We start from the raw sequence: 26,008 nt of genomic DNA, 5'->3' as shown, positions 1-26,008 counted from the left end.
AGTCACAGTGTTAATTTAAGTGTCCATTAAGCATTTATTGATTTAGATTTTGGTACAATATATTACCAGAACCCTAATCTTTAGACAAGTGAATTAACCCCATAGGAGCTTAGGCACTCCTAGTCCTAGTTTTCTTTTTTAAGGAAAAAATTAAAAGGGTAGAAAAGATAGTTTGCTATAACATTAAAAGAAACTTTTCAATATTATATCTAAAAAGGGATTTAGTTATGGATTTTATTTTGTAGTTTTGTTTTATGGGATTCCTTTATGGGTTTTAATTGTAATATTATTTTACCATCGTTTCTCTTTTGCTTTGGTGTTTTGATCATGGATGACTTAGATTAGACATAACCGGAGAAGATGTTTTCAAATGTGGATGAAAGAAAACACTTCTGTTTTACAGTTTGATTTCAAGTTATGTCATAACCTGTAATTTGTTTGAAAAGGAAGAAAACCTATCATTTCAGTACTGACAAATAGCCCTGTTGTCTTACGGCATTATGAGCACATAACTGTTTCTCTGATTGTAGCTTAGATGATGGTCATATTTAATAAACAGTGAAAAGTCCTGGTATCCCGCTAATATTAGATACTTGAGATGTCAGTATGGTTAAGGATATGCTTTTTCTGTCTCAAGGGACTAAATGTCTTAAAGTTTAACTGGCATAAAATTTTAACACACTTCTTACTGAACTACTTTTCACTTTGGACCAATAGTTGTCTGTAAAGCAAAATTGGTGTTTAAAGGCCATATTCTTCTCTATTGATTTATGTTTTAATTTTGTGTTCCTGTTAAAGTTATTTTGGTCCAAAGAAGAATAAAGAGCACCTTGCAAACTAAGTACAGTAATATGTTGTTTTCAGAACCATCAAGGAAATGTGTAATTTATCCCCTTAATCACCAAAATTATTTTAATCATTGTGGTAAAATCATATTCAAATATATTGCATATTTCCTTGCCTTCTTAGAGGATATTAATAATTTAACCTCTTCTTGATGCCAAAGGTCAATATTACAGGTATTAATTGTTACTCTAGAGGTTACTTGTCCTACATTGGGAGCATGAGTCTATTGATGAGTTTCTTTAAATGTCTGTGTCTTCTTCTTGTAGATTTCGCTCTCCCTTTCCGTGGTTGTTAACTTTGCCTTTGGTAATCATTAACTGTCTTTTGCAATTATTTGCAATTAGCAGGGGAACCTCATAACCAAACTTGTTAAAAGTAACACCTAAATAGTCTAAAAATTGAACATGGATAGGTTCTTAGTGAGAAAGGCTGGAGGGACTCTCTGATGAAGTTTCTCTTGTCCCTTCTCACCTTCAAAAGCCAATTCATGTTTCAAGATGTAGCGCTCGTGTTCCCTTCTCTGTGAAGCCTTCTAAGACCAGCCAATTTTTCCCTCATCAGTGCTTCATTTTATTTTTATTTTAAAAATGTTTGTAGCAGCTTTATATGTAATAGTCAAAAACTAGAAACAACCAGATGTCCTTCACTGGATAAATGGCTAAACAAACTGTGGAATATCCATACCATGGAATACTATTCAGCAATAAAAAAGAGTGAACTATTTATACACACTACAACTTGGACGAATCTCCAATTATGCTGAGTGAAAAAAAGCCAATCCCAAAAGTTTACATACTGCATGCATCATTTTGAAGACTTTAATGTAGCTAGCACACCCAGTTAGTATAGCCAGAGCTAAGGACCCAAGCAGTATGTCCCTAACCTCAACCATTTCACTATTATTAAGAAAAATTAATGAAAACTTAGAACTAGGGTGTGGGGTAGGAGCCTAGATGTCCTGACAAAGTCATTCTGGGGCATTAATGGGCAGGGCTTAATTCTCAAGGAGAATATATCTTTGTTTAAACTTGCTGTTTACTATTTGATTAGAACCCAGACACTATAAAGTTACACATTAATTTGTAGATTTCTCTCTGGTAGACAAGATAACCTCAAAGTTATGTTTTGTTACCTTTAGGCTATTAGCCAGGTGTGTATCTAACCTAGTAATCTTAATTCTAACATTCTTTTTAATGCCTGTAAACGGCTCCCCCCCTCCCCAGTTCTTTGATTGTTCTTGGAGCCCACTTTACCACTGTATTGGCTTCCCTCATTAAATAATTTTTTAATGTGTTAATTTTATATTTCTATGAGAGCCATGTTAACTTTTTAAAAATTATACTTTGACGCTATATTGTCTTTTACTTATGTAGAAGAATGAAATATTACAGTTTTGAACCATCTTTGATTTTTTTCTAGTAAGAAAAAATATGTATAATTCATATTTTCCTCAAAACCAAAATATTTTAGAAGAGCAGGGAAATTGTTCAGGCTACAAGGAAGTAGTTATGTGTCCCAACTATTTCCTAAAATCACTAACCAAAAGCTCTCATAGGTCTTTGTAAATATTTCTACTGTGATTCTCCAAATGGTTATCATTTGCGTGGCTACCTCACCCACTGTTGGGATTTCCTAAGGACACAATCTTTGTCTTTATAAACTGAGATGACTCTTGGCATAACAGACTCATGATAAAAGTGCTGAAAGAATGAATTTTGAGTATGTGAGATGCTTTGGAATCTGTAAAGTATTATACAGTATTTTTTTTTCTAGTCGTCTAGTACTTCTTCCTTAAATGTTTACTTTCTTCCTACTTTGGAGGAGGAAATAATAATTTTCCCCACATTTTTCACATTGGTGGGCTGCCATACACAATGGCAAAACAGAAATGATGGATCTTAAATTACTTTGGACCAGCACAGCATCTTAGGTTCCTGTTCTCCTTGGCCCAGGTGACCAGTTGGATAAGATTTGTTTTTCCTCTTTGCCTAGAGATAAAAGTGATTTTCAGAAACCGCACATGACATTCTGATGTGAGTGTATTAATCTTTGGTGTCTCAAACTTTGCTCCATCTGAGATTTACTTGGACGCTGAGGCTTTGAACTGATCTTTGAAACATACACCAGTCCTCCAGCAACTTTTAAAATAGAGTTATTACTTCCTGGAACTATTTTTGTTTCAGCTCTAGGAAATGTTTCTCTTAGGCTAACTTGGACTGTGGACACATACATACTTCGGAGGCTTTATAGTCTCTTAATGTACACAGATATCACCCAGGGATTAATAATCAGAAAGAGTCTATAGACTTTGTTCTGAGAGGTTAGTGTTGCCTTTGTCTTAGAAGTCTGAAGACTACATTGGCAATTGGGAGATTTCATTTATCTGGGCCTTAGCCATAACATAAATCATGAATCATAGTTCATGTTATGGCTAAGTATATTTTCAAAGAACATAGAAACAAAAATCTAAAACAAACAAAAAGAAAAAGAAAAATCCTCTCTTGTAATAGATGAACTGTCACCTACACACACCTCTTTAAGTGTTTTTTTATCAACCAGGTGAGGAGCTTGGCAGGAAACTGCCCAGCCACTTCCACAGTCCACCCGGGAGGAAATCCTGCTTGGAACTGGGTAGTATGAGAGCTGATGGCTGATGGGAGAAGTAGCATATTTCCTCCCCCATCCGATGTTGTTTCCCATTAAAGGAAAAAAACAAACAAACAAAATTGTTTGAGAAAATGTCAAAAGTAAAAATTGTTTTCCTGTTTTTTTTTTTTTTTACATTATTCATATTCATCTCTTTTCAAGGGTAAAGTCTGACTTCAGCATATGAGAATGGGTCTTTTTGGAAAGTCCTTAATCTGTCTCTATTGAGTCAGTTGATAATGAAGGGTAGGAGGAGCATTTTCACTTTTATTTTCTACACATCTGTGTTGTGGGAATTATTTACAAGGAACATGGATTCATATTATTTTTAAACATGATATTATAAGAACAGTTAGTAGGTATTAAGGTGGTGAGATTTCTAATTCTTTCTTGACTTGAATCAGTGTCTCCTAAACTTGGGAAGCTTTAAAAATACAGGTTCTCACAGGGGAACTCTACTCAGTGCCCTCTGGTGACCTAAATGGGAAGGAAGTCCAGGGAAGAGGGGATATATGTATATGTGTGGCTGATTCACTTTGCTGTACAGCAGAAACTAACACAATATTGTAAAGCAAGTATACTCTAATAAAAAAAATAAAATACAGGTTCTCAGGCCCCACCTGGGAGATCTTGATTCAGATCTGGGACAGGGCTCAAGAACCTGTTTTTAAGAGGCTGCACAGGTGATTCAAATGAAGAGCAGGTTTGAGAACCTGTGGTATAAATTATTAAGGTGGCTCCTGAAAACAATATTTTCCCCCATATCGACAGCAGAGGGTTTTCTACAAAACCTCAAGAGATTTTAAAGTGATTAAAACAAAGCAGCCACACAGGGTCAGTCTTTCTCTACAGGCATGTGGCTGAAACTGAATCTCCCTCACAAAGTAGGAACCAAATTAGCAAGACATGCCAGGTGTTGGTGTAGGTTTCGCCAGTGAGTGGTGATAACCACATGCCTTGTGCCTTTTGCAACAATAGCTAAGGAGCACTTTCTTAGCCAGAGAAAATGAGATGGGTCATTAGACCCTTCCAGGAATTTTCTCTGCCAGATTTGTGTCCAAACAAGTCATCCTGAGACCAAACCCAATTTGATAACTAGGGCTTCGCACCGATGGGGCTTCAGGCACTGGTCAGAGTGGGCTACGGGGAAAGGTGAGCACGGGCCCTCAGGACCCTTGAATTGGCTGCAGAAGGGAGGATTCGTTATCCTCCGTTAGCTAGACAAGCACGAGCTGCTGTTGATTCATTTGTCAGTGAAACAACCACCAAGCTTTATGTCTGCTTTGTGACATTTCAGTAGATGGCCATATCTTAACCGTGTAAGTTTCCAACAGATAAAGTCCGAGGGCGATTTGTTCATTTTAAATAACACATGGTTTGGTTTATAACACCCCTCTCCACACACAGCCCTTCAGTGACGGGGGCATGTCAGAATATGATGGCTGTGGTATAAGCCAAGGGTTTCTAGTTATCAACAGTCTCAGAGAAAAGGAATCCACTCCTCCCAGCTCTAATGAAGGACTTCCCCAAGGAGAACAAGGGAAACTTCTTTGGCTCATGTCTGTCTAGGAGGTTGATTTGTCCAAGATCCACGGTCCAACTAGTAACTCCCAGTTCCCACACACACAGAACCTGAGACCGAAAAATGCAGCACTTCAGTCAGCTGGGTGCAGTTTGTAAGCTAGACTCTAACATTAAGTAAAGCATCTATTTAGAATGCTGACTGAAATTCAATTAAATGGCAAATCTCATTTAGAAATAAGCACATATTGTATGCTTTATGGTATAAACTGCGTTTGGTACAACCAAATGTGCACACAGATGGGCCTAGTGTTGAAGGCATGGGAAGGGGCTGGCCATGGCAGCCTCGCGAAGCAGACCCGCCTCAGGAGGTGCCTCTGACGTCAGCGTTGCCGCATTTAGCAGCTCAGCAAAATACGTTTGGGTTTGCTTTTTTGGAAAAACGTGGAAGGATTTTCCCCCATTTCTTCTATAAATATCTACTGGGCAGGAGATCTGGTAAAATGCCTCAAATAAGACTTATAAGACTGGCACTATTTTGCAAAGGTCACAGTCCAAAAGGAATAACCTTTAGCTACATTCCCATCACTTGTGTCCATTGAACAACTGTCTGTCTAACCCTCTCCACTTTTAGATACGGTCAGCTTCTTGTGTTTCTTTTTTTAAATAGAACCTCCAAATGCAGGGCAATCATCAGCACCTCAGAGAACACTGTCTGGGAATCCCCCGACATGTCCTTGCTTGTGTTGCTTTTAAAGTCATGCCTCTCTCATCCCGTTTAGAGCTCTTTCTGGGCAAGCAGCTGTCTCCAGCCATGGGGAACACTGTCTGATTTGGAGCACTCAGGCAGCGTGATGTCGAAAACGAGACCTGGAATGTCTGGAGAGTATAGGCTGAAAGCAAAAACATCTGCCCTTTTTGGAGCTGTTCACCTCCAATGCAGCCACAGCCAAGGAGCAGACCAGAGATAGCGCGACCTCTCTCTCCCTCCCCTCCATCCTCTGTGGGGCCGGAGAGGATTGGTGAGGGAGGCGCCTCCACCCCTTCCCCTGGCGCCTTTATATGGTGACTTGGCTCCCCACTTGCCCTCCGCCTCCTGCCTGGCAGGAGCGCGCCCTGTGGCTCTCTTCCCGGCCCCTCTGCAGGCACATTCCCAGTGGGTGCCGCGAGCGTTTGGCTGAGCTGGCTCCTTTTTTCGGCCTTGGCCTTGGTCTGTACCCCTGACCGGGCGGGCAGCACAACAAGCCCTTAGCTTGTTCATTCTTTCCAGCTCCCGCTGCTTTGCCCTTGTGGAACTGGCTCTTTCCCCCACTCAGCACGGAACCCAAATGCCTGATTTATGTCTGCTGACTTAAAAAAGAACTGAGCCCAGTGAAATTCTAACATCGCCCTGGTGCTTTTGAGTGATAGCCGCATTCAGAAGCATACAGTGGGCGCTCAGTAAACGGTTGTTGACGGAATGGATAGGTGGATGGAAGCATCAAGGATAATCTCTTCTGGTTTTCAAATGATTTTCTACTTAGATTCTGGTTTTGAGTCTCCAACATCTCAGATTCTTCCGCTCTGTATGGCTCAGCGCTTCAGCAAACCATTGACCCACTTTCAGTAGCCTAAGGTTAATTAGCATTTCTGCAGCACTGCAGTCTGTCTTCCCGATTGGTAAAATGTATCTGTTCTTCAAGCCACCTATAAGCTCAATTAATGTTGGGGTTTTGTTTGAGGGTGAGAAGTTGGATAAATGTTGCAAATTGCAAATCCTGATTGAGCTCTCAGATCCAGATCGCATGAGAGCTTTTTAACCCAGATTTAAACAGGGCACCTTGATTCGTTTAATTTTCTGGTTAAGAGAGGGTTCTGATTTTAAGTACGTTTACAGCTCTTTCAGTTTCAACCCATTCTTGAAAACCTTTCTCAAATGTTTTCCTTGACTTCGAAGAAGTAGTCCTCTCCCAAGTAAGTAATGGAGTCTGCTGGACATCGTTGATTCTTTCTGTGACAGCTCGATATGTTTCCTTCCCCATGGTCAACATGATGTACATGGGCTGTTTTAAGGGTTATTTTAAGGTACTATGGTAGGAAGGGTGTGGAAGTGGGGGAGGAGTGCAATCCCATTGGTGGGCCGTGGGTGGGGAATAACGTGAGGCAATGTAGAAGTGGTCACATGGGGCCAGATGGTGCATTAGATGCTGGCTTTGGCATTTAATAGGCAGTGGATGTTTTTGAGCAAGGGGATGACGTAAGAGCTGCGCTTCAAGAAGTGGAGTTCACCTTGGTCACAGAGGGTGGAGCCCGTCAAGGGTCTCTGACAAGAGTCTACAGACGGGGGAGCCAGGGTTGATTTTGAGATGACAGGTTGGAGGGAACTTGGTGACTGGTTGCTGAGGGGAGTGAGATAGGGAGGAATGCAAGATGCCTCTGGGGCTGAGCCTGGGGAAGATGAGCAGGTGCGCTCAGGTGGTTTTGGAGTCCATCTGTGAGTACAGAAGTGATTGTCCAAGTCCTGCCTCTTCTCTTCACCAGTGTGGGACTTTGGGGCCAGGGAGCCTCTTGAAGCCTCAGTTTCTACATCTCTGAGTAGTGGGGAATCTCCTCCATTGACTTTAGGCCAGTCTTTCTCACATGGAAAGTAACAGTCAACACGGCGGCTGCTGCTGAAACTTGACAGAGACCACTCTTTTCAGCAGTGTCCTGCTCCTTGTTTTGTTCCAGTTAATTTTATTTACAGGCATGGGGAGCCCATTCAGACTGAGTAACATGCTTGCTCATGAGGGCATAGCTTATGCTAAACCAAAGAGAACATCCTACAGGCTATACCTGAGATGCACAGTTGAGTCAGGCTTTGTCCAGTAGGTGTACCTGTCTGAGCTCTGGTTGGCCGGAGCTGTTGCTGGGCTGATTCCATTTTAAGCAAAATTAGAGTCGATATGAACTGGTTATACTAGACTGCCTTCTTTAAAAAGAAAAATAAGATTCTGTCTCCTGATTCATCTTCATTTTGCTGTTTCAAAACTACATAGTTGTGGTATGAATATGCAACTTTGTGTTCAGTTTAATAAGAAGGCTATAAAAAATGCAGTGTTGATTTATAGGTGGTTCTCAGATGTTGTCTAAGAATAAAGGAGAGCCTCTGAACCTCAAAGGAGAATGGCCCCTCGATGAAATCGTTTTCTGCACATTGTTTCTCTACAGATTGATGATTTTGGCCTTTGCCTAATTTTTCAAATCTTTACAGGATTTTAATTAAGTGATGTTTGGTAGACTTGAGATAGATTGGACTGTGGAACAATAAACAACCTCTCCGTAACACCATCCAGGCGCAGAGGCCACCCGCAGGGAGCTCAGGGGCCCTGCTAAGCCCTCTCGGTCAGCCTCCTTGTTCCGGATTCCAGATGAGTCCAGACAAGCACTGGCGTGGGAGTAAGGAAACACCACCGCTGCCAGCCTCCTGTGAGACTGCTGCTCTTCTGGCCTATTACCTCGATTCACAGAGAATATATTTGAGAGAGGGGATGGGGGGAGGAAAAAAAAAGATGCCTTAGCCAACCCTGAGAAAGAGGACAGAAACAGCAAGCATAGCAGTTGCTGGAAGTTTGGTGCTGCAATCTGCCAGCCCGTTTGTTGATTCTGCGTGCCATCCTTCAGTTGGCACCACTGCTCCCAGGAACCACCCCCTCCTTTTTCCATCTGAAGGAAGGGAGAGAGGTACTGCAGCAGGGTTAACTCTTCCTGCCCTGAAGCCTAAAGTTTCTTCTTCCCACATCAGGCTTAATAATCCGTGCCATGTTAGGATCCACAGAGATATTTGAATCAAAGAATTTTAGAAGTGGAAGGGGCCTGAGGGAATTTTTCAAACAAGAAAAGCAGCACTCAGTCTTCCCAGATTTGACCACATGTGACAGTGGGTAGAGGTCATTTGAATTATGAACAATGAGGACCTCTAAGGAAACCTGCTTTTTTTTTTTTTTTACCTGCAGCCAGGGATCTGGTCAGCAAATCAGCAGGGACAGGTGGAGGTGGCACAGGGTCAGAGAAGCCTTCTGAGTTAGACCAACCAGAAAAACAAACATCAGAGGTGGAGGTAAAGCAGCAGAGCTAGGAAGAGGGAGAAAGGAGAAAAAAATAGTCTAGCATCCTTCAGAAGACGGCAGTGACATTTTAGGAGGTAACTTGATTAGTCCCGGTAATGATTTAACCAATAGAATACAATTATTTATCGTATTCTTTATGAAGTCATTTAAGAGCACTGATCATGTCTTTCCTGACTTGCTTAATGTACTTTTGTGCAAATAAGAGCACAATCCAGGGAATACCAGGTAGTCCAAAAATATTGGCCATAACTGCTGTCTAGGGCATGAGGGAGGTGTCTATCCAGATTGTGGAGATTGGGAACGTTTTGTTCAAATTAAAGAACTGCAAATTGTCACTTTTAGTGCATTAGTTAATTTGTGTACCTAGGTGCTTGGAACAGTGCCTGGTGCATCATAAACACAGTGTATTAGTTGCTGCTACTACTATCAGTAGTAATAGTAATTATTACAATTTTCAGAGGTAGGACTAGTGTAGAGTGTGTTTAATCAGAAATCTTGTATCAGTTTGTGTGAAAAGCTCATATTCCTCAATTTAGAAAATACAGTGGAATTTTCCTTCAGGGAGCCTAATTCTCAGAAGTAGCCTCTGTCCTGGTTGGAAAATGGTCTGCTTTGCTGCTGGGTGTTGCCAGGGTGGAGGACTGCTCTCCTTCCAGAGCCCAGGGAGGGGCTTGCACCATCAGGAATTACATGAAGTAACCATTGGTTTCATGCGAAGGGCGACTGGAGTATTGTAACGAAACTTTGTGTGTTTGGTTTAGATTTAAGGCCTACAGGCTTCGGCTTCTTTAGGGAACTGTCTGGTGATCAGACACAAACTAGGTGACCCCAGGCCACGGAAAGGGACTGCTCTAGGTCCTCTTTCTCAAGACATGCTCCTTTTCCCCCTGCCAACCCACCTGTGTTCCCCGCCACATCTCTGCTTTCATTCATTTTTCAAGGTTGAACTTAGCATGGTTAACGCTACTAACATTCTATTGATAGTAAAGGGTTCTTAACAGTGCCTGAGGGGAGTTCCCTCATGGTCTAGTGGTTGGGATTCGGCGCTCTCGTGGCCCGGATTCAATCCCTGGTCAGAGAACTGAGATCCCACAAGCCACGTGGTGTAGCCAAAAAAAAAAAAAAAAAAAAAAAAAAAAACCCAAACAGTACCTGAATCATCACTCACCACAATCTGTGCTTTACCTTTTTTTTTTTTTAATGAATTTATTTTTATTTTTGTTTATTTTTGTCTGTGTTGGGTCTTCGTTGCTGTGCACGGCGCTTTCTCTAGTTCCGGTGAGCAGGGGCTACTCTTCGTTGCGGTGCGTGGGCTTCTCATTGCGCAGGCTCTAGAGCGCAGGCTCAGTAGTTGTGGTGCACGGGCTTAGTTGCCCCACGGCATGTGGGATCTTCCTGGACCAGGGATCAAACCCATGTCCCCTGCATTGGCAGGTGGATTCTTAACCACTGAGCCACCAGGGAAGTCCCTGTGCTTTATCTGTTTTGTCTTAATTTTGCAACACAATATTCCCCCCATTTTACAGATGAGTTAATCGAGTCACAAAGAAGCTACGTGAAGTGTGATGCAGGCTGCCTGGCTCTCTTGCTGGGAGTCGTAATCCCCTAGGGTGTCTAACTTCTTCCTTATTAGCCTTTCTGTCTTTGCTGTGTCCCCTCATGCATTAGCCTTGTTTTCTCAAGTGGATTCTAACTCTTCAGAGCACCTTTCCTTATCCTTGTTTGTGTGTATTTCCCCCAGACCCCAGCATTCAAAATATACCCAAGGATTAGCATTCCAGTTGGGGTGGGGGCAGGAGTGGGTCCCCTGACTGGACCACCTGCTGTGATTGGTTGCACACTGCCCAGCTGAGGTTTATCCCCGCCACCGGTGTGAATGCTCTCCAGGGCCAGCGCATCGTGTTAGACTCCATCCTTTCTTAATGTTGGCAAATGATTCGCAGCTTCAAAAGCAGCAGCCTGGCTGCTTCTTCACCAGGGCCAGGGAAAACTTTTTCAGGAACAAGCAGGAACAAGTTGGTATTGGCAGAGCAGACCCAGGCAAACCCCAGTGTCTTGTCCTTTGTCCTGGGTCACCCACTCTCTCTAGGCCATACACAGTGCTCAGTGCTGCTCCCATCCCCCAGGTCCCACCTGGAGAAAAACCAACCCAGCCCTTTGCCCTTTGTCCCAGTTCCTTAAGGCTATTGCTGACTACAGATCTGATAAATTAGTGTTTATCAGAATCCCTCCTGGTGACATATTTACATTTAAAAGGAGATAATTCCTTTACTGCTCTGAAAGCAGGGTAGGCCAAGGAGGTTCGTAAATAACAGGCCACGTGAGAGGCATGGGTGTAGGAAGGACTCCAGGTCTGGGTAATCCTGGGTTCAAATCCTGACTACCACCCCTCACTGGCTGTGACCAAGGCAGCTTCTCCAAGCCAGTTTCTTGTCTGTAAATAGCACAGCACCTGCACAGTGAGCATTAGCACCCTGGCCAGTTGTAGCCCCTCAGTAAGTGTTCCTTTAACAACCGAACTGGTATGTCTGCCTGCTGTTGTCAAATTAAGAACATAATTGTTTCTGTTTCTTGTTCAGTTGTAAAGTGTTCTCAGCTTGGGATTTTTTAGAAACGTTTATTTATTGTGAAATATGACTTATATACAGAAAAGTGCGCAAAACACATTTGTACCATTTAGCAAACAGTTATAAAAGTGTCACCCGTGTAACCACTACCCTGGTCAAGAAAGACAAATACTGCTTTAAAGTGGTGAACACTTTGTAACAGTGGTTCTCACCTGGGGGCCATTTTGCTCCCAGGGGACGTTGAAACATTTTTGCTTGTGGTATCTGGGGAAGTGCTTCTGGTATCTAGTAGGAAAGGAATGCCATTAAACATAAACAGCCTCCCATAGCAAAGAATTATCCAGGCCCCAAAGTCAGCAGTGCCCAGGCTGAGAAAGCCTGCTGTAACACAAGCTGATGAGCCACTATGGGACAAACACCCGGTTTAGAAACAGTGCTTCAGCAAGAGATGGACTTTTAGGAAAAGATTTGGCTGCTCAAGAAACCTGTTTGGGTCAAGACTTAAGATTTATATGACACATTGTTAGTAATGTCATCCCGCTTAACTAATTGTTCTCCAGGAAAAAAAAAAAACAAAAAAAGGCCAGCCAGCATTTCAGATGAAGGATCTGAAGTTAATAGACCTTGCTAACAGCAACAATCAGTTTGTATTCTTTCATTGTTGCCAAATGCTTTTAATCTCCTCTGTTACTTTGCACCAATCTTGGGAATCAAAGACTGTACAAGTCAGAAGAAGCCAGATGTGTTCCATTTTACTATTAATTAAATTGTGAATTAATTAAATACTGTCCTCTTCCCAACAACTTGTCCCAACCCCTTTGGTCTTGTGACTCTTTGTCTTTAATTTATTGCAGGATTTAGTTGTTCGTATTGTTTTTATTCTTGGCAACCTGACAGCGAAAAATAACCAGGCTCGTGAGCAGTTTTCCAAAGAGAAAGGGAGCATCCCAACTCTGCTGTCTTTATTCCATACATTCTACAAACTGGATCTGCATTCTCAGAAGCCCCTGGGGGAAGGAGAAGAGAGGCCCAAGGCGCCGAGGCCGGCCCAGGCGGAGGACGTGCTCATCAAGCTGACCCGCGTGCTCGCCAACCTGGCCATCCACCCGAGGGTGGGCCCAGCCATCGCCGCCCACCCGCGCATCGTGGGCCTGCTCATCGCCATGCTGGGTAAGAAGCGAGGCCCCCTGGCGGCAAGGGTGTTGCCAGGAGATGGCCCGGGGCTCGGGTGCCATGGGGGCTTTAGCAGTACCGTCGGCTCGCTTTCACAGGCCTTCGCAGCTGTGAAGGAAAATTCATTCCTCTTCTGTTCAGAACCGCCTCAAAAGTCATCCAGATTGTTTTTTAAAAAGATAAAAAAGAAAAAAATAGTAATACAAATTATTACTAAAACTCACTGAACTGTACAGTTTAAAAGGGTGAATTTTATAGTATGTGAATTATATCACAATTTTTTTTGAAAGCATACCAATCAAATTGTAAAAAGTTGGCCAAACTAACCACAGAGTTTAAAATCCCAAATTTTTCCTGGGATAGTCCACATGATTAAAGTTTATTTATCTTTTTATTTTTTCAGCTTTTTACATTATCAGTAATTATAGCCCCTAGTCATTCAGGTCCCATTCCCTCGCCCACCCCACATTAGTCAGTTGGAGCTGCCATAACAAAATGCTGCAGACTGGGTGGCTTAAGCAACACAAGTTTATTTCTCAGAGCTCTGGAGGCTGGAAATCCAAGATCAAAGTGCCCGCTGATTCTGTTCTGGGGAGAGCCCTCTTCCTGGCTTGCAGGTGGCTGCATTCTCACTAAGTCTTCTTGTGGCTTTTCTTCAGTGTGTGCATGTGCACATAGGAAAGAGAATGATTTTTCTCTTCTTATAAGACCACCCTATCCGATACGGACACCACCCTTACGACCTCATTTAACTTTACCTCCTAAAATCCCTGTCTCCAAAAATAATCACATTAGGGATTAGAGCTTCAATATATGAATTTGGGGGAAGGGACACAATTCAGTCAATAGTATTCTACCCCAGGTCCCCCAAATTCCTGTCCTTCTCACATGCAAAATACATTCATTCCATCCCAACAGCCCCCCAAATTTTAACTCATTCCAGCATCAACTCTAAAGTCTAAGGTCCAAAATCTCATTTAAATATCATCTAAATCAGATAGATATGATACATCCTGAGGAACAATTCCTCTCTTGCTTGAACCTGTGAAACCAGACAAGTTATATGCAAGATACAATGGTGGGACAGGGACAGGATAGACATTCCCATTCCAGAAGAGAGAAATAGGAAAAAAAAAAGAAAGTGTGATGGGTCCCAAGCAAGTCCCAAACCTAGTAAGGCGAATTCCATCAGATCTTTTTTTTTTTAAACAAATTTCTTATTTTATTTTTTTAGTTTTGGCTGCGTGTGGGCTTTCTCTAGTTGCGGCGAGCAGGGGCTACTCTTCGTTGCAGTGCGGGGGCTACTCTTTGTTGCAGTGCGTGGGCTTCTCATTGCGGTGGCTTCTCTTGTTGTGAAGCTGGGCTCTAGGGGCGTGGACTTGAGTAGTTGTGGCACGCGGGCTCAGTAGTCATGGCTCGCAGGCTCTAGAGCGCAGGCTCAGTAGTTGTGGTGTATGGGCTTAGTTGCTCCACGGCATGTGGGATCTTCCTGGACCAGGGCTCGAACCTGTGTCCCCTGTATTGGCAGGCAGATTCTTAACCACTGCACCACCAGGGAAGCCCCCATCAGATCTTAAGGCTTGAGAATAATCCTCTTTGGTTAGATGCTTTGCCTTGCAGACCCGCTGGGGCAGTGGCCCTTCCTCCACAGCTCTGTCAGCTAGGCCACCAGGGCTCTGCAGGGCAGCCTTGCCCTCAAAACTTTGGGGTGAAGGCCAGTGTGGCCTGTTGAAACTGAGGCAGTGACCCTGGTGATCTGTGAGTCACCACTGGGGTCATTCTCTTCTCTACTAGAATAGTGCATATTCACAGCCAAATAGCTGTACACTCTGTCCTGTCAAATCCAAGGAGTCTGACAGCCTTCCTTCGTTTGATCCTGTCTCAGCTTCAGTTCAAATTGGCAGTGTTTCTGCTCACATAATCCTGTAAACTCTTTACTGAGTGATAGGCCAACCACACCCTTGGTATTCTCTCCAGCACATGCTTTCTTCTTTCTTGCAATATGGACAGGCTGAGAATTTTCCAAATCTTCAAGTTCTAGTTCCTTTTGCTTAACAACTCCTTCTTCATTTCATCCCTCTCTTCTTATATGTTACTGTAAGCAGTCAGGAAGAGCCAAGCCTCTCCTTAAACACTTTGCTTGGAATTCTCAGCTAATACCCAGTATCACTGCTCGCAAACTAGACCTTCCACAAAACACTAGAACACAAGCAATTCAGCCACATTCTTTGCCACTTTATAACAAGGATCACCTTTCCTGCAGTTTCCAAGGACCTGTTCCTCCTTTCCATCTGAGACTTTGTCAGAGTGGCCTTTAATGTCCATCTTTCTAACAGCATTGTATTCATGATTATTTCTGTGTTCTCTAAGAAGATGGAAGCTTTCTCTCCAGCTCTCTCTTGTCTTTGAGCCTTTGCCAGAATCACCCAGTTGACAAAAAATTAATCAGTAGTGGGCTTCCCTGGTGGTGCAGTGGTTAAGAATCCGCCTGCCAGGGCTTCCCTGGTGGCGCAGTGGTTGAGGGTCCGCCTGCCGATGCAGGGGACGCGGGTTCGTGCCCCGGTCTGGGAGGATCCCACATGCCGCGGAGCGGCTAGGCCCGTGAGCCATGGCCGCTGAGTGGGCGCGTCCGGAGCCTGTGCTCCGCAGCGGGAGAGGCCACAGCGGTGAGAGGCCCGCATACCACAAAAAAAAAAAAAAAAAAAAAGAATCCGCCTGCCAATGCAGGGGACACGGGTTCGAGCCCTGGTCTGGGAAGATCCCACATGCCGCGGAGCAGCTAAGCCCATGCACCACAACTACTGAGCCTGCGCTCTAGAGCCCGCGAGCCACAACTACTGAGCCTGTGTGCTACAACTACTGAGCCCGTGTGTCACAACTACTGAAGCCTGTGAGCCTAGAGCCCTTGCTCCGCAACAAGAGAAGCCACCGCAATGAGAAGCCCACTCACTGTAACAAAGAGTAGCCCCCGCTCGCCGCAACTAGAGAAAGCCCGTGTGCAGCAACGAAGACTCAACACAGCCAAAAATAATAAATAAATAAATAAATTTATCTTAAAAAAAATAATCAGTGGATCAAAGAAAGAATTGGAAAATTTTATTCGAGCCAAATTTGAGGATTATAACCCAGGAAGAGCATCTCAGAAAGCTCTGAGAACCGTTCCACTGGTTAGAAGTCAAGGCACAGTTACATAAGTTTTTTTGAGACAGAGGGCTGTACGTCAAATGACGTGTTATTGGCAGTTTACATAATCCAGATCTAAGCATCATCCTGGTGGGTCATGTGACCCCTTACAAGGTCAAGAAGGAATGTTATATTTTAAGGAGGGAGTCATCTTGATGCTGGAAGAATGTTGCTCTTTATGGTTGAACAGGTATTCCTACTGATGGGAGAGGTTTGGTCGATGCATAAGGCAGATACACAAAGCACAGTGTGGGGAGAGAGGAGGCCAAAGAGCAGAGAAGAAGTTCTATGTTTAAGTTTTTCTTGTCTTGCCATAAAATATGAATTTTATTTCACAACCTTTAACATCCGTATTTCTTGTATACATCTCAGAACTCCTCCAGCCTCTACCCATTACCCAGTTCCAAAGCCGCCTCCATACTTTTAGGTATTTGTTACAGTAGCACCTCACTGCTAGGCACCCAAACCTGTCTCAGTCTGTTTAGGGTGCCACAATAAAATAGCATAGGCTGGGTGGCTCAAACAACAGACACTTTCTCACACTTCTGGAGGCTGAAAGTCTGAGATCAGGGTGCCGGCGTGGTTGGTTCTGGTGAGGCCTCTCTTCCTGGCTTATAGACGGCTGCCTTCTCTCTCTCTTCCTCTTCTTCTAATGCCACCAATCCTATTGGATAAGGACTCCACCCTTAGGATCTCATCTAACCCTAATTACCTCCTAACAGCTCTACCTCCAAAAACAGGCGCATTAGAGGTGAGGGCTTCAACACACAAATTTGGGAGGGGCACAGTTCAGTCCATAGCAACCCCCCTTCCACTTTTTAGACCTTGTCATTTCCCATGAGCACCTCTGCCTACCAGTGTGCAAGGAAATTGACTGCCATCTAGAGTGATCTACTTTGCCACTACTTACCAGACTCTGAAAGATTGTGTTGTTGTGGAAGAAGCATTCATGCCTGATGACAATGATGTGTTGGGGTAATCTTTGAACTTTGCCCCTTTGCCACTCATTTATTGAGTCTTCACTGCATAATCAGTCCTATGCTCTATGTTAAAAGAGGTTTGTCTTAGTTTGCTCAGGATGCCATAACAAAATACCACAGACTGGGTAGCTTAAACAATAGAAATCTATTTCTCACAGTCTGTAGGCTGGAATTCCAAGGTCAAGGTGCCAGCAGGGTTGGTGTCTGGTGAGAATCCTCTTTCTGGCTTGTATATGGCCACCTTCTTGCTGTGTCCTCACATGGTGGAGAGAGAGCTCTGGTGTCTCCTCCTTTTCTTCTAAGGGCACCAGCCCTATCGGATGAGGGCCCCACCTTTACGACCTCATTTAACTTTTACCACCTCACAGGCCCTATCTCCAAATATAGTCACATTGCGGGTAGGGCTTCAACATATGAATTTGGAGGGGAACACAAACACTCAGGCCAGCACAACGTTTAAAAAAGTATAGGTTGGTATCTGCTTTCAAGGAACTCAGGGTACGTGGTGGAGGAATATCAAGTGTATAGACAAGAAGCTTATGAAAAGTGCCAGCAGCAAGGGGTACACAGCACATGAAAGCTGAGAGGACAGAGCTACAGGGCCCAGCTTTTGGTGTGTGGGGGTGTAAGTGACCGTGCCTTCCCTTGTTGTGGACCTGTGTAATTTATTTTTATTTATTTATTTGTTTGTTTGTTTTTTAAATAAGCTTATTTATTTATTTATTTTTGGCTCTGTTGGGTCCTCGTTGCTGTGCGCGGGCCCTCTCCAGTTGTGGCGAGCGGGGGCTACCCCTTGCCGCGGTGCGCGGGCCTCTCATCATTGTGGCCTCTCCCGCTGCGGGGCACGGGCTCCAGGCATGCAGGCCCCAACAGCCGTGGCACATGGGCCCAGCAGTTGTGGCCCACGGGCCCCAGAGCTCAGGCTCAGCAGTTGTGGCGCACGGGCCTAGCTGCTCCGCGGCATGTGGGACCCTCCCGGGCCAGGGCTCAAACCCGTGTCCCCAGTGTTGGCAGGCAGACTCCCAACAGCTGCGCCACCAGGGAAGCCCTATTTTATTTATTTTTTAACTGGGGTATAATTGACCGAAAACATTATGTTAGTTCCAGGTACACAACATAGTGATTTGATATTTCTATACATTATAAAATGATCACCATCATAGCTGCACAGTTTAAGAAGCATGTTCACATCTGTTACCTCACAGCAGCTGTGCTAGGTTGTTGTTATTTTAGCCATTTCACAGAGGAGGAAACAGGCTTAGTGAGATAAAGTGACTTTTAGAGGTCACAAAGTTAGTAAGTGACAGGGTTACTCTGCATGTTGCTGATCCTTTTTTTTTTGTTTTTATTTTTAATGTTTATTTATTTATTTGGCTCTGCAGGGTCTTAGTTGAGGCACGCAGGATCTTTGTTGCTGCACTTGGGATCTTAGTTCCCTGGCTAGGGATCGAGCCAGGGCCCCCTGCTTTGGGAGCTCTGAGTCTTAGCCACTGGACCACCAGGGAAGTCCCTACATGTTGCTGGTCTTAAGGAAGGATTATTAAATTCTGACTGAGGTCTTTCCTTGTGACTTAATCACTTCCACATGATAACTCAAAAACCTACACATTTAGTGTAGGACTGTCTTCCAAGCTGCTGACGGCACATTAAACCGTCTGTGCAAACCTGCATCAAGCTGTTCCAGAAATGCAGTTTCTCTAACAACCTCAAAACTTTCAGCACTTGGACCATACTATCTCCCTGTCTTCTGATGATCCTTCTGCATCTGGAGGATCAATTCTTCTCCACCCAGAAGTCAGGGATCCAGCTGCCTCAGAGTCAGCTATGGGGCTCATTAAAATACCCTTTCCAGTTTCTGGTCTTACCCAGAAAAAGGCTTTACCTGAAGGACGGTTTTAGGGTCTTGAAATATGCATTTCAACTACTCCCCTGCCCCTTAAATGTTGAAACCCACTGCTCAGAGAATCACCTTTAGCCTCTCTGGCTAGAGAGGCGCTGGCAGGTGTCTGAAACCCACCCGGTGAGTTCTTATCTGCTGGCAGGCCAAATCGCTTCACCTGACTGTAGCTACCTGGGGAGAGCCTGAGGACCTGCCCTTAGCCACCTGGACACATCACTGTGGCTAGTCAAGAAATAAAGCTCTGCATGATTCATTTTCCTGCAATTATTAATATTCACATGTGAAGTGAGAAAATTCCTGGTCTTATATGTATTTTCTGAGCTTAGAAATTACATTTCTACCTATGAACTAAAGGTACAATGGATAATTTGTGTTTGACTTCTAGGAAACTGAGGCTTTGGAGGCAGAAGAAAGGCTGAGAAGCAGATTTGGCCAGAGCTGAAAGGGTTAACCAGGGGGGCCTGGCTAGAGTCCTTAGGAGGCTAGGGCCTGTCCCCTGCGTTCCTCCATCACCAAGTCCTCTGGGAGGGTAGTTGCTCTGTCTTGGTCACTGGGGGATTCCCATGGGAGGTCTCTCCAGTGCACCCTCTTGAGGTTACTGTCACTCGGGAATAGCCTGCTTTCTTGCTTTTGCTCTAAAGCGATCAGTGAAACTCAAATCTGGTACTTCGCAAACTTCTTTGTGCATAGAATCATGCAGGGAGCTTATGGAAGACACAGATTCTTCACCCTACCCTCAGAAGTTGTGACTGATCAAGTGAGGTGTGGAGCCCAGGAGTCTGCTTTTTTTTAAAGCTCCTTGGCTGGTCCTGATGTAGGTGGTAGAAGGTCTCACTTGAGAATGCTTCAGTCTCTGCATGTTAGAGCTCAGTGCCATCTGAGGTTAAGCCTGAGTGAAGAAACCCTTCTCTCTAGCCTGCCATGCTGGGCAGCTGTTTGGGCAGAGGCAGTGGGATCCCTTGTCTGTTTTATCTCCTGAATGATTTGACCTCCCACGAAAAGCTCTAGTGGGGTGAAGTCACCTCGACAGAGGATCATATGCCTTCACCCTCCCCTTGGCAGTTCAGCTGCAGGGGTGAATGTCCTGAGCCCTACGAGGCCCCCCTAAACTGGTCTCTGCTGGTTCCTACCTGGAGTTTCTGCATCAGTGAAGGGCCATCAGATCCTGGTAGAGGGAGCTGGTCTTCAGAGCGCCTGCCTCCCTTAGCCAGCCTGGTAGTGGCTTTGGAAAGCAGGCCAGGGCCGGCTTGACTCTGACTTGCTCACTTGCCTGAGGGCAAGGCAGCTGTTGCCCTGTTAGTCCCCAGTGCTCACTTAGTCCTCACTCCTCCCAGCCTGACACCTTTGCTGCACTGCACCCTCCCCCCAGGCATGTGGGAAAGGCATCCTTTGGGACCTTGTCCTCCCCGTCTCCCCAGCCCTACTCCCCTCACAGAGGAGTTGCTTGTACCCCAGGACTCCCTTCCAGAGGCCAGTCTCATTGCAGAGGGTCTTTTAAAATCAAAAATATTTCTAGTGAGGACCAGCCTTCTCGGCAAGCGCCCAGATGCAGCGATTTGCTGCCTTAGTGGAATCTCCAAATTCCAGATTCTCTTATATTCATGAGTCAGCTACAGAGGGCTGTGTGGGTGTCTCATGCTCTTTGGAGGCAAATTATTGCCCCAACTGACTCTAATAGGCACTCAGCAAGATGCTGTGCAAAGAGCAGGATGGTGGAGTCAGGCAGACCTGGATTCACATGTCTGCTCTGTGAAATCAGGCAAGGTATTTAACTTCTCTAAGCCTCAATGTTCTCATCTGGGAGGAGAAAATGGGATATTAGGAGGCTGCTGTGGACTAAACTGTGTCCCTCAAATTCATGTGTTGAAGCGCTAACCCCCAGTGTGATGGTATTTGGAGATGGAGCATTTGGGAAATAATTAGCTTTAGATGAGGACACAGAGAGAAAGCAGCCATCTGCAAGCCAGGAGGAGCCCTCACCAGAGCCCAGCCATACGGGCTCCCTGATCTTGGACTTCTCGCCTCCAGAGCTGTTAAATGATTTCCTGTTGTTTAAGCCACTCAGTTTAGGGCATTCTGTTACGGCAGCCTGAGCTGACTGAGGCAGGTGCACCTTTAGAGTATTAATTATTGTGGGTTTAAACGTAAGTGCATTGAAAGCGTTATTAATAAATAACTTCTGTGGGGTTACATGCATGGAAAGTGCTTGGTGCTGTTCATGACAGATGCCTAGTAGCTGTGAATGTCTCTCCTCTTGCCCCAGATGACAGACATTATCCCTGCTCCCAAACGTGAGGTCCTACAGGGGGTGGTGACACATAAGAGCTACATTCCTTTTTCTGGGCAAACTAATAAATTCTCCTACCAAGGCAAGAGAAAAAAACACATCCCTAGACACTGCCCAAGATCTTTGGCCGTCAGTCCAGGGATGGAGGGAACCAGGGATGAGACTTCCTCTTTGCTAAGTTTTAGACATTCACTCAAGCCATTCCCCATGAGCCATCATTCTGGATAGCCCTCCTGTTCATTAACAGATGTTTATTTAGCACCCACAGTGTGCCACGCACTTTTATAAGCCCTTTACAAATATTAATGCATTTAAACTTTGTAACAAATCTGTAATGTAGGTGCAGTTATTATCCCACTTTGCAGACAAGGAAACTGAGGCCCAAGGAGGTTAAATGACTTGAACAAGGTCACACAGCCAGCCGGTAGAAGATCAGGATTCCAGCTCCAGAGTCCCAGCGAAGCAAGCGAGGATACTTTTGGGGGTCCTATGTCCCTACTTTTACCTTGCCTCCCTCAAAAACACCTGGGATCTTTTCACAGATCTCCTAGAAGCCTGAGGCCACTAGGATATTTCCTTGCTGTAGAATCCATACTGAAGTCCAAGATAATTCTGTTCTTTATTCCCTTCCCATGTATTTAAACTAACAAACCAGGCAATCAGGGCCTCATTTATTCTTTCTTTCTCCAGGTATTCATTGAGTGTCTACCAGGTACTGCACCCATGCTGGCTGCTGTGGGTGGAGGAACCACTGGCTGAAGGGCCAGTATGTGTTTTCTGTAGCGTAACAAATATCTGAATTTCCCTTTGAATCGAGTAAACTGTAAAAAGGTCATTCTCTTTAATGAAAAGAAGGCCAAAAGGAGAGAGAATTAAATCAGAGAATGTAAGAGCTATAGCACAGTCCTCCTGCTCAGCTCACAGCCTCCCTCTTATCCTCGAGGAACTTTGGTTTCATACAAGAGATAAAAGGCACTTCCTGACTCATGGAAAAGAATGAAATTTTGCCATTCACAGCAACACGGAGGGACCTAGAGGGTATTATACTAAGTGAAATAAGTCAGACAGAGAAAGACATACTGTAATGATTTCACTTATATGTGGAATCCAAAAAAAGAAAACAAACAAATGAAGACAACAAAACAGAAATAGACTCATAGAGATGGAGAACTGACTAGTTGTTACCAGTAGGCAGAGGCAAGGGGGAGGGGCAAGATGGGGTAGGGGATTGAGGTACAAGCTACTGTGTATAAAATAGATAAGCAACGAGGATATATCGTACAGCGCAGGGAATATAGCCAATATTTTATAATAACTTTAAATGGAGTATACTTTGTAAAAATATTGAATCACTGTGTTCTATACCTGAGGTAATATTGTTTATCAACTATACTTCAATTTTTTAAAAAAAGAGGTACAAGGCACTTCTTCACCAATAAAACCCAGTGGGTAAATCAGGGCCCAAGACATGCATGTGCACTGAGGTTATTCCCTCCCAGGCTGGGGAAGGGCTTCCCAGTCAGGCGGTGACCGATGACTGGGTGGAGAGGGGAGTGAATGTACTCCAGGCACGGGGCAGGGCCGGGGGTTGGGGGGGTGAAGTGGAGGGGGCGTGTGCAGGGTCAGAGGTGAGAGGCAGAGGCTGCTGTAGCTAGTTTAGTATAACCAGACTCCTGGAGCTTTCCTCTGACTCCCAGACCCGTATATCCAACTGCCTTACCTAATCTCATCAACTGTGGGTACTTGAGAAGCACCTCAAGATGTCTAACTCATGACCTTTCCTCCACCTGGCACTTATGTAATAGAGAGTCCATTATGTAATCCAGAAACCCAGAGCTCATCCGGAGTGATTCCTCTCCCCCATCCCCCGATCTAGTCTTCACCACACACTGTCCGTTTTCCTCCCTAACTACTTTTCCAGCCTGGCCTGCCTGCTCCATCTCCACCGTCACCCCAGCCTCAGCTTTGTTATTTGCCGTCTGGAACCCCACAGGAGGCTCCTGACTGGCATCCCTGCATCTCCCCTTCTCTGCACTGTGGTCTCAGTCACCAGGAGATGAGTCTGGAGGCTGAGTGGAAGGCAGGGACAAAATAACTAAGTGCTAAGTTATGTGCTAAGTGCTTATGTGCTAAGCTAAAGGGTTCATTCATTCATTCATTCTTGCATTCAGCAACCACTTATTTATTTATTTTTTTACAACAATGAAGTTTATTATTATTATCATTTTGCTTCAAAAATTTATCATCTGGGCTTTATTCTGATCCACCCCAAGACACTGAAATGCTACAGTTTTCTGTTTTGTTAGTCGATATTTCCAGGGGGAATTCCAGAGGGAATGATTTCTTTTCTTTTTTTTAATTTTTATTGGAGTATAGTTAATTTACAATATTGTGTTTATATATATGCACACATCGCCTCTTTTTTAGATTCCTTTCCCATGTAGGTCATTACGGAGTATTGAGTAGAGTTCTCTGTGCTGTACAGTAGGTTCTTATTAGTTACCTATTGAGCACCGCTCTGTGCAGACACTGTTCTAGATGCTGGGAATGCAGTGATGAATAAAACAAGTCCCTAGTCTTGTGGAGCTTACACCTTAGAGCTGGAAGACAGACATTAAACACATAACAAGTCAGGTGGTCACGTGTTACAGAGAAGAGGGGGAGGGGAAAGGGAGTAACAGTGCTATTTTATATAGGGTGGCTGAGGAAAGTATGTCCAGGAAGGTGACCGCTAAGCAGCAGCCCAAAGGACATGAGGAGTGAGCCAGGATGACTGGAGGAAGGAACATTCCAGACAGGGGGACTAGCAGTGCAGAGGTTCTTGGGCAGGATCAGGCTGACATGCTCAAAAAGAGCAAGAAGACTGGTGAGGTGGGCATGGGGATGGGGGGAGCTGGGGGCTGGAGCAGCGAATGAGGCCAGGGAGGTCAGGACTGGGGCAGCTGGGGCAGGCCTGTGGGCCGGATGAGATGAGTGGTGATATCTGAGTGAATCTTAAAGGACCACCACGGCGAGGACAGGCTCAGAGAGGCAAAGGCAGAAGAGAAGCCAGTGAGGAGGTGAAAGGTGGACTAGGTGGTAGCAGAGGAGCTGAGAGGCAACCAGACTGCGCGTTTCGAAGGCAGCGTTGATAGGAGTTACAGATGGATTATGACCTGAGGGCCATTCTTTTGGGAGGGGGGCAGGTCTGGGGAACAGACTTCCAGGGTGGGGGGCCCGGGGGACCTCTGGGTCAGGGCAAACAAGCTCTGCTCACTGGTGTTGGCACCTTTGTACACAGGAACTAGATCAGCCCGACTTTTCCAGACCCTTGGCTGGAGGGACTGAGCTTAGAGTGTTCCAAACCCTGGCCCAGAGTGGTCCCCTGCCTTTGGCGCATTTCCCTGCAGGAAGAGTCATGGGAAATAAAGCAGCAAACAGCAAGGGCAAACACTGCCCTCATACAGCCCTTGCCTGGGACAACGGCTTGTCCCTGCCACTGCTGGGGTTGCAGTGAGGATGTTGTGGTTTCTGCCCTGCAGTGAGTCTTTGACACCCTTGTCCTCACTTTATTTCAGAATCTAAGTCCATTGATGATTGTGAGGAGCTGGTGATCAACACTGCGGCAGCGATCAACAACTTATCTTACTACCAAGTGAAGAATTCCATAATTCAAGACAAAAAGCTATATATTGCTGAATGTAAGGTTCAGAGTCGGGTTTGGGTAGATGCATGTTCATTTAAGGTTTTGACTTTACTAACTAAACACAGAACTGGAGGCATTTATATTTTCTGATTTCTGGTACTGCTACCTAAGAGCCTGATTTAATTCTAAGAAAGTTGAATATGGGGACACATTAGTTTCTTAGTTCTGGCTAAAGTCCCCTACAGTTGGAATTTTATTATCATTTTTAATGTTAAAATTATCAGTATCTAGCATGATATTGGTTTCTAATAGCCTTTAACTTGAAACTTAAGTTCACTAATTTTATTTCTCTGGTCACAAAACCCAGTGCTCTTAAAGCTCCTTGTGAGCCACAACGTGGATGGAATCCTGGAGGCTGTGCGCGTTTTTGGAAATCTCTCCCAGGACCATGACATCTGTGATTTCATTGTGCAGAAAAATGGTGAGTTAATGGCACTCAAGTTCATAAACAGGCACGTCTTGCCAATAAACAGCCGAGCGGTTTTGCAGCTTTGGGTCACGTCACCGTGACACTTGTTTCTCATCCGTAAGGCCCTCAGCCCAGGATACCAAGACGGGCCTAGGCTGTGTTCTTAGCGTTTCCCTCTCCTTCATAAGTGGTCTTCTGAGTTTTGAGATGGCACCTGTGTGCCTGTGTATGTGTGCTTGTGTGTGTGTTTAAGGGAAACGAGTAATCTGTACACATCATTTCTGTCCATGGGAATGGACTCAAAAGACATTCTCCATCATATACTGGAACGTCTATTATAGTGCTGCTTGTAATAGTGAAAAATGGAAATAACCTAAATGTCCATCAGCAGGTAAGAGGATAAGTACATTACATTATATTCATGCAACCAAGCTTCTATAGCAGTGAAAATAAATGATCTAGAAGTTCATGTATCACCATGTGTCAACCTCAAACGTGTAATATAGGAGCAAAAAGGCTAGTAATCGGAGGACATATATGAAATAATGCCATTAATATAGTTTTAAAACCTGTAAAACAGTCTTGGGTATTATTTATGTAATACTCACATGGTAATGGAATAAGGTATAAATGTAGTTGGAAATGATAAACTCCACATTTAAGACAAAGTTGCATTTGAATGGTTGCCCCCAAATATAAAATTGAATCTGTAATGTTTTATTT

General features: G+C 44.5%; 1 protein-coding gene across 1 annotated transcript in view; it reads left to right on the top strand.

Moving 5' to 3' along the window:
* The window catches only part of ARMC2 (armadillo repeat containing 2), a 106,913-nt gene that overhangs the window by 72,523 nt on the left and 8,382 nt on the right, over positions 1 to 26,008 (top strand). Inside the window, exons 13-15 of the mRNA XM_060114815.1 lie at positions 12,523 to 12,838; positions 24,749 to 24,871; positions 25,184 to 25,297. Coding sequence (XP_059970798.1) covers positions 12,523 to 12,838; positions 24,749 to 24,871; positions 25,184 to 25,297 — 553 coding nt within the window. The remainder of the gene's footprint in view (positions 1 to 12,522; positions 12,839 to 24,748; positions 24,872 to 25,183; positions 25,298 to 26,008) is intronic.

Source organism: Mesoplodon densirostris, chromosome 12 (genome assembly GCF_025265405.1).
Source record: "Mesoplodon densirostris isolate mMesDen1 chromosome 12, mMesDen1 primary haplotype, whole genome shotgun sequence".
Taxonomy (NCBI): Eukaryota; Metazoa; Chordata; class Mammalia; order Artiodactyla; family Ziphiidae; genus Mesoplodon; species Mesoplodon densirostris.
The sequence above is the reverse complement of the archived record's forward strand: the minus strand, read 5'-3'. Positions and strand labels throughout refer to the sequence as shown.